The 15593-nt window shown below is 41.7% G+C and overlaps 1 protein-coding gene across 29 annotated transcripts in view; it reads right to left on the bottom strand.

The window, feature by feature from the left end:
* BBX (BBX high mobility group box domain containing) overlaps nt 1-15593 on the bottom strand; it is a 218417-nt gene that overhangs the window by 136932 nt on the left and 65892 nt on the right. For 10 of the 29 annotated variants that reach the window (XM_053311696.1, XM_053311680.1, XM_053311698.1 and 7 more), the window contains one exon: nt 10023-10081. The exons of the other annotated variants lie outside the window; for them this stretch is intronic. In XM_053311696.1, coding sequence (XP_053167671.1) covers nt 10023-10025 — 3 coding nt within the window. In that variant the 5' untranslated portion in view covers nt 10026-10081. The remainder of the gene's footprint in view (nt 1-10022; nt 10082-15593) is intronic. 29 annotated transcript variants of the gene reach the window in all.

The raw sequence follows: 15593 nt of genomic DNA, 5'->3' as shown, positions 1-15593 counted from the left end.
GAGTCAGATGAAATTGCTCTGCAGCACAGATACAGTTTCATGGGCCACCAGTTGGCCATCCCTGTTTTAAATGCTGGTTCTACTGCCTTTTAGCTCTTTGTAACATTAAGTAATGATTATGTTAATGCAGATCCCTGTTTAAATGGAGAGCATTACAAGAGTCCAGTGAAAATTAAGAGTCATGGTGCTGTATTTCTAATTCTTCAGACACATTTTGGAAACAAATAAAGATTTAAGTGGTAAAAAGCCAAGATAATGTTACTTGTACTGACTAGTTTTGCCAGTTGGATAAAATCTCTGTTCATTCCTAATGTTCACTCTTTGGTAGTCACTATTTTTCAGCTAAATCTTGTATGCAGATTTATAGGCCCAATATGTAACACTCCTAATCTTCCAACCATGGTTAGGAAACAGGAAGAATGCCATGGGTTCTTGTGCTCCTTCTTTCCTCCGGAATATCTTTTATTGCTGACCAAGACGGTTCTTATAACAGGAATCTAAAATCAGGCCAGCTCTCCTAGGAAATCCACACAGGTCTGGGAGCTCATCACTAGGCAAACAAACAGGAATAAAGGGAATTCTGCATGGGAGTTTAAAATACAGTTCCAGAGCTATAAGCAACATGGACAGTGAAGATAGTGTTATGGTGTTCCTACAGGATACTGTTTATTTTTCTACCTTAAGAGAACATGAATTAAATTATACCTGCCAAAGCTGCAAACTAGTATCTCTGTTGAACTAGTATCCCTGTTGAAGTGAAAAGGCTTAAGGCATATGTTTCTACACTGTAACTTACAAGGGAAGAAGAGTTTTTTTGACAGGGTATAAGAAGCAGTCCAGGCAGAACTGCAGAAGGAGATAGTTTCCACAGAGGATGAGGAAATCCCATCAGACAAGATGGGCATATGAAAAGCATGTGACACATAGGAGCAGAAAAATCAGGAGACATTCTGTGCCACTGGAGCTGAGCAACCATTACTAGGTTCTTCCTATGGAGGGTGATTCATGGCTGTCTCATACTTCAGGTTCCACAGATCAGAAAGGAAGACTCTCAAGCTTCCATGGATTTGAGGAACCCGACCAATGCCCTGAGAAGGAGAAGACAACACCACTACATGTGTAAACCACCACCACAGACACATCATAGCAAGAGGTGTGTTGTCTTCCTAGTGAACGCATCCAGAGGTTGCAGAGACTCACATCAAGCAAAAACTATATTTCTGCTTGACATGAGAACAAGTGATCTTGCCACCAGAAATCTGAAATGGATCTCAAGAGACTCTGAGATTCTGGAATGGAAAGTGAAGAAGATAGGGGACACAAGTGATGTTGTTATCAGTCTTTCTTCTTAAAGGACAAGGCACAAGAAAGCGGGGGGGGGGCAGAATTCTGGGAGTAAGCTGGCTACAAAGATGTTTCAGCCAGATCTGAATTCTTGTACCACAACCTATGCTAGCAATGTGAAGGACTCCTGGCAATGAGGTGGGTCACACAGATGAAAGCTAAATTTCCAAAATGGAGGGAGGAGTGCTTGACAACAGAATCAATTTGAAGGAAAGCACACCTACTTAAACCCAATAGTTTGTAGGATCAGGCTGTCCAGTTGTTTTCTTCAAACTTCTGGAACAAACACAAAGAGTGCTCCTTACATTTAATATATGTGTGTGTATTTCTAATTGAGTGCACACTCTCAATGAATGGTAATCTTCCCTGACTTCTTTAACATTTTGAAGAACAGCTGGTTGTATATACGCTTGGATGGATATTTTTAAAAGATCAAGAAAAAGTCAAGCAAACCTACTCCGGTCTTACTGGCAACAACATCCTGAAAAGTACAGAGGCCCTGAAAGTCTTCAGAAGTACATTTCACTCACTTTCAAAGCCTGCTATCACAAACACAGAGATGCTTGGTGATGCCTTGGTGATACCTCTCCGATATATATCCAGCAGTCAATCCCACAGGAAGTGAGCAGTGTTGTATCAGCACCAGTCATAGATTAAAAATATTCTTAATATTATATACTTATGGTATATAAGTAGTAGTAGGAACAGTAGTAGTAGTATTCAGATAAAAGCTTTCTGCAATCCAAGCAGAGAAACAGGCATTGGCTTCTCCCATGTGCACCATAAAGTTACTGTGTAGATCTACACTAAAGCTCAGCTGAATCCTTATGAGTTTAATTAGAAGGAATTACGAAACCATTTAGTGAAATGATTTAACAAAACACTCAGATGTGCTTAAGCTTAAGTGCATGCTTAAATCCAGCCCAAGTCAGCAGAACAGCAAATGCTGAGCATTTTACTTGGAGTAAAAAACAGCTAACTGACCTGAGATTATTTATACAATAGTCCCTAACCCCAGTTGCCACCAAAATGCTTTAGCCCATGTAGGTGATCCATGGAGCCAAAGGTAATGTTTAAATGCATGGAATGTTACATATTAGCATTATAATGGACTGGGAATTGTTAACAATGGCAAGCAACTGTTTCACATTCTATCTCTGTTGCAGATTAGTTCTCATGCTAGTGTAAGATATTGTGCTACCTCTAGAACAACATGGAGCACTAGCAAACTGTTGCACAACATGCTGTACAATATGTTGCACAATACATTACGCAACACATTGCTCTACTTCTGCTTTGCATGACACATTGCGTAATCTCCCGCATAACACAGTACGCAACATTTTGCATTCCCTCTCACATAATCTTGGATATGTCCCAAAGCTCTTTCGCTAATGATCTGTTGTTATGGGGTCCAGAAATCGTACTGTCTGTACACCCACCGCCCCGGCACTCATACAAAAGTGCCTAATCTGGCTTTACGTGTGTTAGTGAAAGAAAGTCCAGTAAAGGGACAGTGTTCAACACTAGAGCTAAGGGCAGCCTAGGAAGTCCAGCAAGGAAAGAGAAATAGCAATCACATCCTATCAGTTTGTAAAAGACTCCCTGTCAGCCCAAAATAAACTGTGCATATGGCACCGAAGCATTCTTCTTGAGACTCCAAACCAGGCACCATGACTATCATTTGTCAGCATGTCCTCATTTTTAAATCAAGGAGTTAAAACCACTCCGTTCTCTTCCTGAATCTGCCTAAGCCTTAGAGTCTATAAGGCCTTCAAATCTTAAATTCAACATTGGGCTTCCCAGAAAACCCCATTATTCAGTCTAGCCCCTTTTAACCCATTGTTCTACTGTTTTTCATTGAATACCAGCCCCATTAACCTTTAACCTGGTAAAATGCCTTTTACCATATAAAATCCTTAGTCGAAAATCCCCAATTTGCAGTCTTTGGAACCCATTCTAAGGATTGTTGGACCCTCCATTTTTGTCTGCTGAGATCCCGGCTCCACTCTCTTCACATCGGACAGGTATTTATAGTGCCCCTTTCCTTCCTTTGCTCCTGGGAGTTTTCTATTTTTCATTCCCAAACCATTCTTCTGTGTGTGTGTGTGTGTGAGAGAGAGAGAGAGAGAGAGAGAGAGAGAGAGAGAGAGAGAGAGAGAGAGAGAGACCTTGCACTTTCAGGGTACCAACCAGCTAGGCTAGAAGTTTTTAAACTCTGTTTTTCACCAAGAAAGGTAAGAAAGGGATACGTCCCCTTTCCCTGTGGGAGGGCGACCAAAATCAGAATAAAAAGAGAGTTCCCATAGGGGCCTTCAGCCCAGTCTCATGATCTGCAGTCAGACTGGAAGATGACATAGATGTCTTTGTCAAGAAAGCCTTATTAATTAATTAATTAATTTTTTATACTGCCCTTCCAAAAAGGCTCAGGGCAGTTTAGATTATCTTATGCCTCCTCATACAGACCACTCTCTCATCCCTCCTACAGACCACTCTCTCATCCCAACTGGCTCTCCTACTGACCAGCTGCATCTCCTTCTTGTCTGGATTAAATCTCAGCCGAACACGTACAACCCCTGGATCAGTACATCCACTGCCTCCTTAGGATCAGATAACAGTTATCCATACATTGATTATATTATTATTATTTCTTGTTTACACAGTCAGACAGGTGTTATTGACTGGTTTGTTTTATCCAGACATCGAGTCCTTCCCAAGGACCTGGGATGGCTGAATTTTATTCTCAGTTGTTATAGATATCGTCGCAGAATATAGGCTGTTCCCAGTAAAGCTGCTTTTTGTAATTGGCTGATGGTGATTTCTGTGGCCCCTATGGTGTTGAGGTGCTCTTCAAGGTCTTTTGGAACTGCACCCAGGGCACCAATGACCACTGGGATTATTTTGGTCTTTTTCTGCCACAGCCTTTCCATTTCAATTTGTAGATCTTTGTATTTGGTGATTTTTTCTATTTCTTTTTCTTCTATTCTGCTATCCCCTGGTATTGCTATGTCGATTATTTTCACTTGTTTTTCTTTCTTCTCGACTACAGTGATATCTGGTGTATTGTGTGGCAGATGCTTGTCTGTTTGTAGTCGGAAGTCCCATAATATTTTTACATCTTCATTTTCTTCAACCTTTTCAAATTTATGGTTCCACCAATTTTTGGCTACAGGTAGCTTGTATTTTTTGCAGATGTTCCAGTGTATCATCCCTGCTACCTTGTCATGCCTTTGTTTGTAGTCAGTCTGTGCGATCTTCTTACAACAGCTGATTAGGTGGTCCACTGTTTCATCTGCTTCTTTACAAAGGCGACACTTGCTGTTTGTGGTGGATTTTTCTACTTTTGCTCTTACTGCATTTGTTCTTAGTGCCTGTTCTTGCGCAGCCAGTATTAAACCCTCTGTTTCTTTCTTCAAGTTGCCATTCTTAAGCCATTGCCAGGTCTTGGTGATGTCTGATTTTCCACTTATATTGTTCAAATATTGACCATGCAGGGGCTTATTTTTCCATTTTTCTGCTCGGTTCTTGACTTGTTCTTTCTTGTAGGCCTGCTTTGTTTCATTGGTGTTGAATAGTATCTCTTTCCTGACCATTTGAAGTGCATCTTCTTCACTGTCCTTGATATATTCTTCAAGGCTTCTTTTCTCCTCCTCTACTGTTTGATGGACTTGCAGCATTCCTCTTCCACCTGAGCTGCGAGGGAGGTATAGCCTATCGACATCACTGCGGGGGTGCAGAGCATGATTGATGGTCATGATTTTGCTGGTCTTACGATCCAGCGTCTCTAGCTCAGCCTGGGTCCAGTCTATTATTCCTGCAGTGTATCTGATAACAAGTATAGCCCAGGTGTTTATGGCATGTATGGTGTTCCCACCATTGAGTTTGGACTTGAGGATTTTTCTAACTCTCCTGATGTATTCACTTCCAATTTTTCTTTTAACTTCAGTGTGTGCGATGTTATCAGCCTGGAGAATGCCCAAGTATTTGTAATGTTCTTTCTCTTCCAGGTTCTCGATCTTGCTTCCATTGGGCAGTTCTATTCCTTCTGTTTTTCTTATTTTCCCTCTGTTCATTATTAATGCAGCACACTTGTCTAGTCCAAACTCCATTGCTATATCGCTACTGAATATACGGACAGTGCTTAGCAGTGATTCGATTTCTGACTGGGAATTGCCATACAACTTCAGATCATCCATGTACAGCAGATGATTGATTTGACTTGATGTTTTAGATGTTTGGTATCCGAGGCCTGTTTTGTTTAGTATTTGTGAAAGTGGGGTCATGGCGATTACAAACAATAGAGGGGATAGTGAGTCCCTTTGGAAAATGCCTCTTCTAATGCTAACCTCTCCAAGTGCCTCGCCATTGATTGTTAACTGTGTACTCCACATGCTCATTGCTTTTTTAATAAATATCTGAATGTTTTTGCTGACACCAGTTGTTTCTAAACATTTTAGTATCCATGTGTGAGGCAATGAATCGAAGGCTTTCTTGTAGTCAATCCATGCAACACTTAGATTTGTTTTTCTTCTCTTGCAGTTTTCTAAAGTCATTTTGTCAATCAGCAGCTGGTCTTTTGTGCCTCTGGTGTTTCCTTTCTGTTCAACTGGAAGCTGTTTGTTAGTTAATAAGTGTTGTATTACTTCATCTGCTATTATTCCAGTTAATAATTTGAACATGGTTGGCAGGCAGGTTATCGGTCTATAATTACTTGGAACTGCACCTTTTGCTGGGTCTTTCATTATGAGATGAGTTTTCCCAGTTGTTAGCCATTGTTCAATATCACCTCCTTGCAACATGTGATTGAACTGTTTTGATAGTTGTTTATGAAGGCTTGTTAGGTGTTCAAGCCAAAAGCCATGCAGTTCATCGTCGCCTGGTGCAGTCCAATTTTTAATTTTCTTTGCTCTTTCACTTATTAATTCTGGTGTTATTATTAGATCTTGCATTTGTTGGTTACATTTTTTGACCTCTTTCAGCCAGCCTTTTTTATTATAATCTATTGGATTGTCCCATAATTTCCCCCAGAATTGCACTGTTTCTTCTTTATTTGGTGTTTCTAGGTTTCTTGCAGTTTCTCCTTCTATGCTTTGGTAGAAACATCTCTGATTCGACTGGAATTGGAGATTCTGCCTGTGTTGTGTAATTCTGGCTTCATACCTGCTAATCTTCTTTGACACTGCTGTTATTTGCTGCTTTATTATTTCCAGGACTTCTCTAATTTTCCTTGAATCTAGGTGGTATTTTCGGATCAGATACTGTTTGGTGTTTTCATTCTTCAGCTTCTTGACTTTCATATCTTTCAATTTACTAGCATCTGATCTAAGCCTGGAGATTTTATTTTCTAATCTAATCTTCCATCTAGGTGATGTACTGCTTTCTTTTTTCACAGGTCCACTGATCTTCTATCCGAGCTCTTGTGTTGTTATTGTTGCTGCACTGTACATTAGTTGGTTTTTTTCTTGCAAATTCTTGGTTGTTATTTCTGCAAGTGCAGCACTGACATCTTTTAATGCCTGAGCAAGTTGTTTTTTGGCAACTGTTTTTAGAGCTGGAAGTCGAACCCTGGTGGTTGTTTGGTTCATGTGCTCAGTTATTTTTTGCTTTAGTTCTTGTTCCTTGTCTGTTAAATGGCATTTGGGTTTTTGAGGTGAAGGCAAAGGGGTGGTTGCCTGGTTTTGATTTTGAAACAGTTCGGCAACAGTGGCATCCTCTATTTCCAACACCTCCTCCACCTGCGCCTGAGCAACTTCTTCAATTGGTGGTAATTCTTCTTCCATATCTTGAGCCTGTGTTGCTCTTTCCAGTTCTTCCAGCTCAACTCCTGTGAATACTTTATTTCTTATTATGTATCTTCTCTGGTCTGCTAGCCTTTGTTCTGTTATTTCTGTATCTGGATGCTTCTCTTTCCAAATTTGGTACATTCTTTTTAAATAACCTCTTCTAGTTGGACTAGACTTGTAATAGCAGATCATTATTTCCTTGTTGGCATTTTTCGTATATTTTTTTCGGTTAAGCGACGTTTCTTCCAGTAACTTTGCTGTCTTCAGCCCTGGTTGCTCAATTGAAGATCCTGAGTCCTGTTGCCCACTTGCCACCAGATGTCCAGGGACTATAGCACCTGGCGCGGTCCTTGTTGACCCGGGCAACGACTGATCCGGTATAGATTTATTAAAGTTACATCTCACCATATTGTTGAGGCACTCTTTGTCTGGCTCCTCTGGTGAGACCTGTCCAGTATGGTTGGACCTCTGGCATAGCTCTCACCTTCCTCAGAGCACACAAGCCCCACAATCACGCCAAGGTAGTGCCTCACTGGGGGTATTATTATTATTATTACATTTTATATCCCGCTCTTCCTCCAAGGAGCCCAGAGCACTGTACTACATACTTAGGTTTCTCCTTACAACAACCCTGTGAAGTAGGTTGGGCTGAGAGAGAAGTGACTGGCCCCGAGTCACCCAGCAAGTATCATGGCTGAATGAGTGTTTGAACTCGGATCTCCCTGGTCCTGGTCCAGCACTCTAACCACTACACCACGGTGGCTCCAGACTAGACTGTTGCTGGTGTGTGTCCTATGTTTCTTTTTAGAATGTGAGCCCTTTGGGGACAGGGAGCCATCTTACCCCTGCTAACTGGGTAAAGAGGCACCTTTTACCATGGTGATTCTCTTTATTTAGCAGGGGGAGAGTAACTGGCCCTATCCACCCCCCGCACAGTACTTCCAGTGACTGTTGCTGCTGTGTGTCCTATGTTTCTTTTTAGAATGTGAGCCCTTTGGGGACAGGGAGCCATCTTATTTGTTTTATTTCTCTTTGTAAACCGCCCTGATCCATTTTTGGAAGGGCGGTATAGAAATCGAATTCTTCATCATCACCATCATCATCATCATCATCTAAGGAGGTACTTCACACAACACGTGTGGGAAGTGCCTACGGGGTTCTATGGGGAGAGCAGGCTTGGCCCACTGTCCCCGGAGAAGAGCAGCCACTTGTAGCTGCTGGCTCCATCAGAGAGCCAGTGTGGGCTGCGGGGACTGGGGGCTGCATGGCCCCTGGAAGTTCCAGGATGCCCCACACAGGTCCGTGGGGCATCCTGGAGAGACCCCCGAGCCCAGGAGGCAGCTTGCCAGGCGTCTACTCATGTGTCACTGTGCACTGCAGCAACACATGAGCAAAGAAATTAGGTTAACGGAGCACTTGCTCTGTTAACCTCATTTAAGGGGAGGGTGTTCTAGGCAGGCTAGCCCACTTGGGAGCACCGGGCTTGCCCACGAGCCCGGTGGTTCCCACACTCCACAGAAAGCAGGCTAAGCTCCTTTAGCCCGCTTTTTGTTGATCATGGGAATAGCCTCAAGATCTGCCAACTGATCTGGCAATCTGGTCTGCCTTTGGCATAGATGCGACTGGCAAGTACCAGGGACCAGGCCTATACCCAGACCACAAATTTAGGGTGTGGCACAAAAAAAGTAGGAGGGCCAGCTTATTTGGCCTTATCAGTCCTAAGTGCAAGCAGCAATCAAGTATTTAAACATTATTTGTTTGTTTAAAAGGAGGAGACAAAAATGGGGGGGGGGGCCCTGCCAGGGACATAGTATTCCTAGTAGTGGCCCCACAGTTATGGGACTTCCTCCAAGAGAGATCTGAATGCCCCCCTCACTCACTGTTGGTTTTTTAAACTGAAAATAGAATGGTTCTGCAAGACCTTCTTCCTATATACCGCCCATCCAAAAACAGCTCAATTAGCAGCTGAACTGTGTTTTTGACTGCTTACAGCAGGCATCCTCAAACTGCGGCCCTCCAGATGTTGCTGAACTACAACTCCCAGCATGCCTAGACACAATTTTTTGTGGCTGGGTATGCTGGAAGTTGTAGTTCAGCAACATCTGGAGGGCCGCAGTTTGGGGATGCCTGGCTTACAGTTTTTAATCTGTATTTTCTATGTTTTATTGTAATTCTTCTGTTTTAGAATTGAATGGATAAGCTGCTTCATTTATTAAAAACTGGATAAAAAAATAATTAAATAAATGAATATGCACATTTAAAAAGCTTATCCTGTGTGGGATAAGTATCATTTGCAATGTCCATCCAAGCGCTGAGGGGAATTTTACCTTATATTCCGATCGAATCAGAAATCTTTGGAAGAAGTAAGTAATTTAAAAATCACTTCACCATCTGGGTGGACTGACATACAACTGTATCCTTATCTGGGGATATATTATTATGGGAAATTATCACTACGTAACTAGAGGTCACTATTCTTCTAATATTCACCAGAGGGTATGCTATGCAAAAGGAAAGGTGAAGAGATGGAGTATTAAAGGCTGACCAGTGGTTTTCTCCCAAAGATTTTTGGAAGAATGTTTCAGTTTTAATACCAAAAGTGGGACAGTAAAAACCGGTTGATTCAGAATTCTAACAGGCCTGACTTCCCCTGAGGATGCTAATCTGCTACTTTTCATGAACAGTGAAATGGAGAAGGTGACATAAAATAAATTGGCAGCTGAAGGATTGAGACTGGGAGGAAGGGAAAGCAAATAACGTGAGCAGAAAAGGGAAAGTGCAAAGGTAAAAACACAGGTATGTTAATAGGGGAAAGAACTTTTTCATCAGGTCCTACAAAACTGATTATTAGATTTAACGAATTCCTCACTACCATTCAGTCCTTTTATCACTTACCATCAACTCATCAGATTCGCAGAGCCTGTCTACCCATCCTTAATTTCGTCTCCTAAAATCTGCAAAAATATATTCAAAAATCAATAACATCTCTCTGTTCTTCCATTAAAATCCTTTTTTAATATAACTATTTCTAATGCACCATTGACTCAAACATATCCTTTAAAATCTATTTCTGGAAGAAGATCATATATAATATTTAAAAACTTGGCAAAAACTCATTTGGAAATGTAATGGGAAGTAGTGATAATTGCTTTTAAGCATACCAGCATATTTTACTGATATACATTTTCAGCTAATATTCATTTCCATATATTTACAAAGCTGTAGAAAACCAGAGATTAGAACAATTAATGGAAAACAAATACTTAATTTTTTGAAAATTAAAGCTAAGCTGAAAATTTGCAAACGTGAAAGTTTTGTTTATTATAAGCTGGTTAAATAAGCTTTAAAAAAATTAAAGAGTTTTCAATATTGTCAAACAATATTTATATATTGCATATAACACATCTAACATAAACATTAATATTGTTGTATGCAAAAATGCAGAAAAGGAGACTGACTCCCTAACACTATGTGTGTGCTTGTACCAATAGTATGCACACAGCACTAACTGCCCAAACTTCCAAAGTACAGGCACTCTTGCTCAAGAGTACAACTATTTTCGGTGCTCTCCCTGCAGTCAGGAAGTGCTCTGTTACAGAAGAAACATGTCCCTGACCTCAAGGACATGTTTCGACTGTAACACAGTGCTTACGGTGCATGGGGAGCGTGGAGAAAATAGCTGCACCCTTGTGCTATCTCACCTGCACTTTGGAACCTCGGGGGCTAGAACTGCATGTGCACTGTTATTAGAAATATTCATGCAGCCTTAGTCAGGATGTCAGCCAGCATTTTATAAACATTAATATTCCAGGGGGGATGACACCCAAATCTACTTCTCCCTTTTTCTTCTGGAAATGGCACTCATTCTCTAAATGCCTACCTACAGGCAGTAATGGGCTGGATGAGGGAGAACAAACTGAAGCTGAATCCAAGCAAGACGGAGATGCTCATTGTGGGGGCTCAGAATCTGAGGGGTGAGTTAGATCTTCCTGTGCTGGATGGGCTTACACTCCCCCAGAAGGAGCAGGTGCGCAGCTTGGGAGTACTCCTGGACCCAGGCCTCACTCTGGTATCTCAGGTAGAGGCCCTGGCCAGGAGTGCTTTCTATCAGCTTCGGCTGATTTGACAGCTGCACCCATTCCTTGAAGTGGATCTCAAAACAGTGGTGCATCAGCTGGTAACCTCCTGGCTTGACTATTGCAATGTGCTCTATATGGGGCTGCCTTTGTACGTAGTCCAGAAACTTCAATTAGTTCAGAATGCGACAGCCAGATTGGTCTCTTGGGTAACCTGGAGAGACCATATTACGCCTGTTTTGAAACAATTACACTGGCTGCCAATAAGTTTCTGGGCAAAATACAAAGTGGTGTTTATTACCTTCAAAGCCCTGAATAGCTTAGGCCTGAGTTACCTCAAAGAGCGCCGCCTTCTGCGTGATTCCCACCGCACATTAAGGTCATCTGAGGAGGTTTGTCTCCAGTTACCACCAGCTTGTCTGGTGGCGACTCAGAGGCGGGCCTTCTTTATAGCTGTTCCTGGGCTGTGGAATGCTCTCCCTGCGGAAATCCATAATTTGAATTCTCTATTAGCCTTCAGGAAAGCCCTTAAAACGTATTTGTTCGGCCTGGCTTTCCAGGGTTTTTAAATCGGTTTTAATATTTTAACCCGGTTTCAGGGTTTTTAATTACTGCGATTGTTTAATTGTTGCTTAAAATGTTTTTAAATAGTTAATTGTTGTTATATTGTTTTTAAACTTTTGTTTTAGCTCTTTACTGTTTTAATGGTTTAATTGTAAACCGCCCTGAGCCATTTTGGAAGGGCGGTATAAAAGTAAAATAAAATAAAATAAAATAAAATCAATCAATCAATCAATAAAAAATAATTAATAATTAATAATTGTATGCATTTGAGTCTTCTCAACATTGAACATTTAAGAATAGCTTACATCCAGTAATATATTTTCAAACAAGAGATCATAGTAGGCAGGTTCAGACACCCACAGAGCCAAGATTAAAGCCTTGGCTTTGCGCACACTCAGCTCTGGGAACGCACACTCACCCTCCCACTGTCCACATGAGAGTCAAAAGAATTCTACTTCTGAGTGTGACAAGAAACAAGCCAGAATTGTTAGAGACTTCTGAACAGACCTAACCCCACTTATTCAAACCAAATGTTTGAAATAAATCTCAAAACTAACCCAACTTCAAACCTTGGGTTCTGATTGTGGCTTATTTCAACCACTTCTAGAATAAGCCAGGATTGGTCAGTTTGGATGTAGAGGTGTGCACAGAACCACACCTCTGCAGTCCAGCACTGGGTAGGAGGGCTCTTTAAGGGGGGGAGGGTGTACATACCCCTCTCGCCGCTTTCCCCCCAACGGGGCGCCTTTAAAAAAAAGCATTTTGGGTGGCAGGATACCTCCCTGCTGCCGCTTCTCCTGTTCCTCGGCAAAGGGCTTCATAAAGCCTGACTGCACGTGCGCACATCGCATGCAGGTGTCACATCTATGCGTTGCATGCTTGCGTACGTCAGACATATGCGCGGGAGCGACGTAGCATGCGCACGTGCAGTCAGGCTTTATTTATTTATTTATTTATTATTGAAAAATATGGAAGCAAGCCCGGGTCCTCTTTTTTTGTGGCCTTTATCATTTTTAAGTTAGTCTTTGACTCTATACCTAGATGTCTTCTGTGGAAGAAGCTGGGGCAAACCAACATTGATAAGCAGCTGCTTTTTTTAATACAACAGCTTCATGAAAATTCGAATATTAGAATAAGACCTCATCCTAAAGGAGCTTTATCTCAGTCAATTTCTACCTATAAAAGAGTCAGACAAGGATGCATTTTAGCTCCTACACTTTTAAATATTTTTATTAATGACCTTGCCCATTGTTTACGGGACTCTAGTTTTCACTCTCCATCTCTTGTAGGAGTAAGCATGCCTCTACTATTATATGCGGATGATGATGCCATTATGGCTAGATCGCCAGTTGGCCTCAGAAGAGACTTGAAACGTCTGGCTCTCTATTGTAGAACTAACCAGCTCTCCATTAACTATCGGAAGTCGAAGGTTATGGTTTTTGTGAGAAGATCCAGACTATTACAGTAGTCAATAGATAATCAAATATCTGGGAGTGGTTTTGAATGCCAGAGGGACCTGGAAGGCTCACATAGAATATGTTACACTGATGGCTCAGAAAAGTTCTCTGGCTATATGGAGGGGGGTTTTTTTATACTGGAGGAGGGGAGATCATCCCAGTACCTCTCAAGCTGTTTGCGGCCAAAGCTAGGCGTCAGTAGTATCTCCAGTATGGCGTGCAGTTAGGCCTCTATCCTTCTTATAAACCCCTGGAAGCTGTGCAAAATAAATTTCTTAGGGCAATACTAAGAGCACCAAGATGTGCTCCTTCTGTGATGTTGAGATTTGATCTGGGTGTTCTGAGAAATGAGGCTAGAGCTTGGATGTTGATCCTAGCATTTTGGCTTAGGATAAACTTCTTTCCTCAAGGATGGATTTGGGCAATTTGGGCTGATAGTTTTCAATCTTCTTGGGCCCAGGCAATCCATGCTAAAATTCTTTCAATGGGATTCTCCGCGGATTATCTGGTTTTGTTGTGCCATAACCAAGCTCTACAGGCTCTGAAGCAGAGAATCCTGGATACTGAAAATCAACACGAGCTTTCCATGATCCCTGAATGTTTGAGAAGGAGGCTGGGTTTATGCATTGCTATCAGGGGTACCACTACTTATCTGTATACCCTAGAGAACCCGTGCTATCTGAGGGTTTTCTTTAGAGCAAGGTATAACATGCTCCCGTCGGCTGTCCTGGCAGGGAGAATAAAGAGTATACCTAGGGAAGATAGAATCTGCCCTTGTGGTAATAGGGAGATTGAAACCATCCAACATGTATTGCTCTGTTGCCCGTTTTACCGAGAGTTAAGACACTCCCTGATTTCTCCTTGTCTGGAACCCTTTTCAGGATGCTCAGAAGATTTTTGTGTTTCTTATCTTCTCTCCATCTCTTGTAGGAGTAAGATCTTACTACTGATCTTCTGGCAGATCTATTACATATAAGGTGGCAAAGTTTTGCTCTAATGCTATGTGGTTATGCCAGTTTTTTATTTCATGCACATGTTCTTCCTGAATTTTTAGTTTATATTTATATTTTATTGTTAGCAATTGCTAGTTAAGTTTTTGATTGGTACTGTATGTGATTGATGTTTTATTATTTCCTAGCAACTGTTAGCCTCTTGTTAACCTCTTTTATTCTACTATTTCTAGTTGATTAATAAGCTGACCATGGGTAGTAAATAAATATATAAATTTATATGGAATTTTGGAATCTGTGAGCAAAGGCTGGAGTCACAGAAAGCAACAGATAGGAAAGGACACAACAGCAAAAGGAATGGAGACTGAACTAGAAGAGCATATGAGACACACAAGTAGCCAGTGAGAGAGGCCAACACAACGCCAACCCCACTTCCAAAAAACTTACTACATCCCTCTATCTGCAGCATAAATTGACATGTTTTATAACTTTATCCACCATTACGAAGCCTAGAAATGTGCTTACAGCCATACACAGATACACATATCCAGACTAAAAAATTTGGCTCAAGTGTCTTTATCTGATACATAACGATAGGCATTCAGGTAGTTTTTTCTGTTTGTTTCACATGCAAACTAGTTTTCACAAGCAACCTAAGAAGAAACATGAGGCTACGTAAAACTACAGGTTACTCACCTGTAACGTTGGTTCTTATAGTGGTCATCTGTCCTTTTACACTATGCTATGTGCCTGCGCAGAGACCTCAACAGTACATAGCAAGCTCAATTATCCTGCTTTGGGCGGGAGACCTCACCCCCAGCTACTATATGCGGCCGCGCCACTCCTCATCCCCTCAGTCACAGAGTCCAGCTTCAGTGAACCCCATGGGGAGGGCGGCAGGGTGTGTAAAAGAACAGATGACCACTAGAAGAACCAACATTACAGGTGAGTAACCTGTAGTTCTTCAACGTGGTCTCTGTCTTTTACACTAATGGGTGCATAACAAGTTAACACCCAAGGAGGAGGGAAGACAGAAACAAATGTAATCTGCCAGAATCTTTTATTTAGAACAAACACATCAACTTGAAAAGCGACTGCAGGACACTCCTGCAAAATACAGCATCATTCCATGCCCTGACATCAATAGCATAATGACGGATAAATGAATGGGGCGAAGCCCAGATAGCTGCCTGGCATATCGTGTCCAACGGGACCAGATGATCAAAGGCAATAGAGGCCGCCATGGACCTAAGTGAGTGTGCCTTAATGGTTGCAGGCAACTGCTCATGAGCCAATTGATAGCAGAGTTCAATTGTGGAAACTATCCATCTAGACATGGACTGTGCCAAAACTTGGAGACCTTTACATGGCCCATCGTACAGAACGAACAAGGAAGGAGTTTTCCTCCATTCAGCAGAC

This window comes from Hemicordylus capensis, chromosome 3, assembly GCF_027244095.1.
Source record: "Hemicordylus capensis ecotype Gifberg chromosome 3, rHemCap1.1.pri, whole genome shotgun sequence".
NCBI lineage: Eukaryota > Metazoa > Chordata > Lepidosauria > Squamata > Cordylidae > Hemicordylus > Hemicordylus capensis.
The sequence above is the reverse complement of the archived record's forward strand: the minus strand, read 5'-3'. Positions and strand labels throughout refer to the sequence as shown.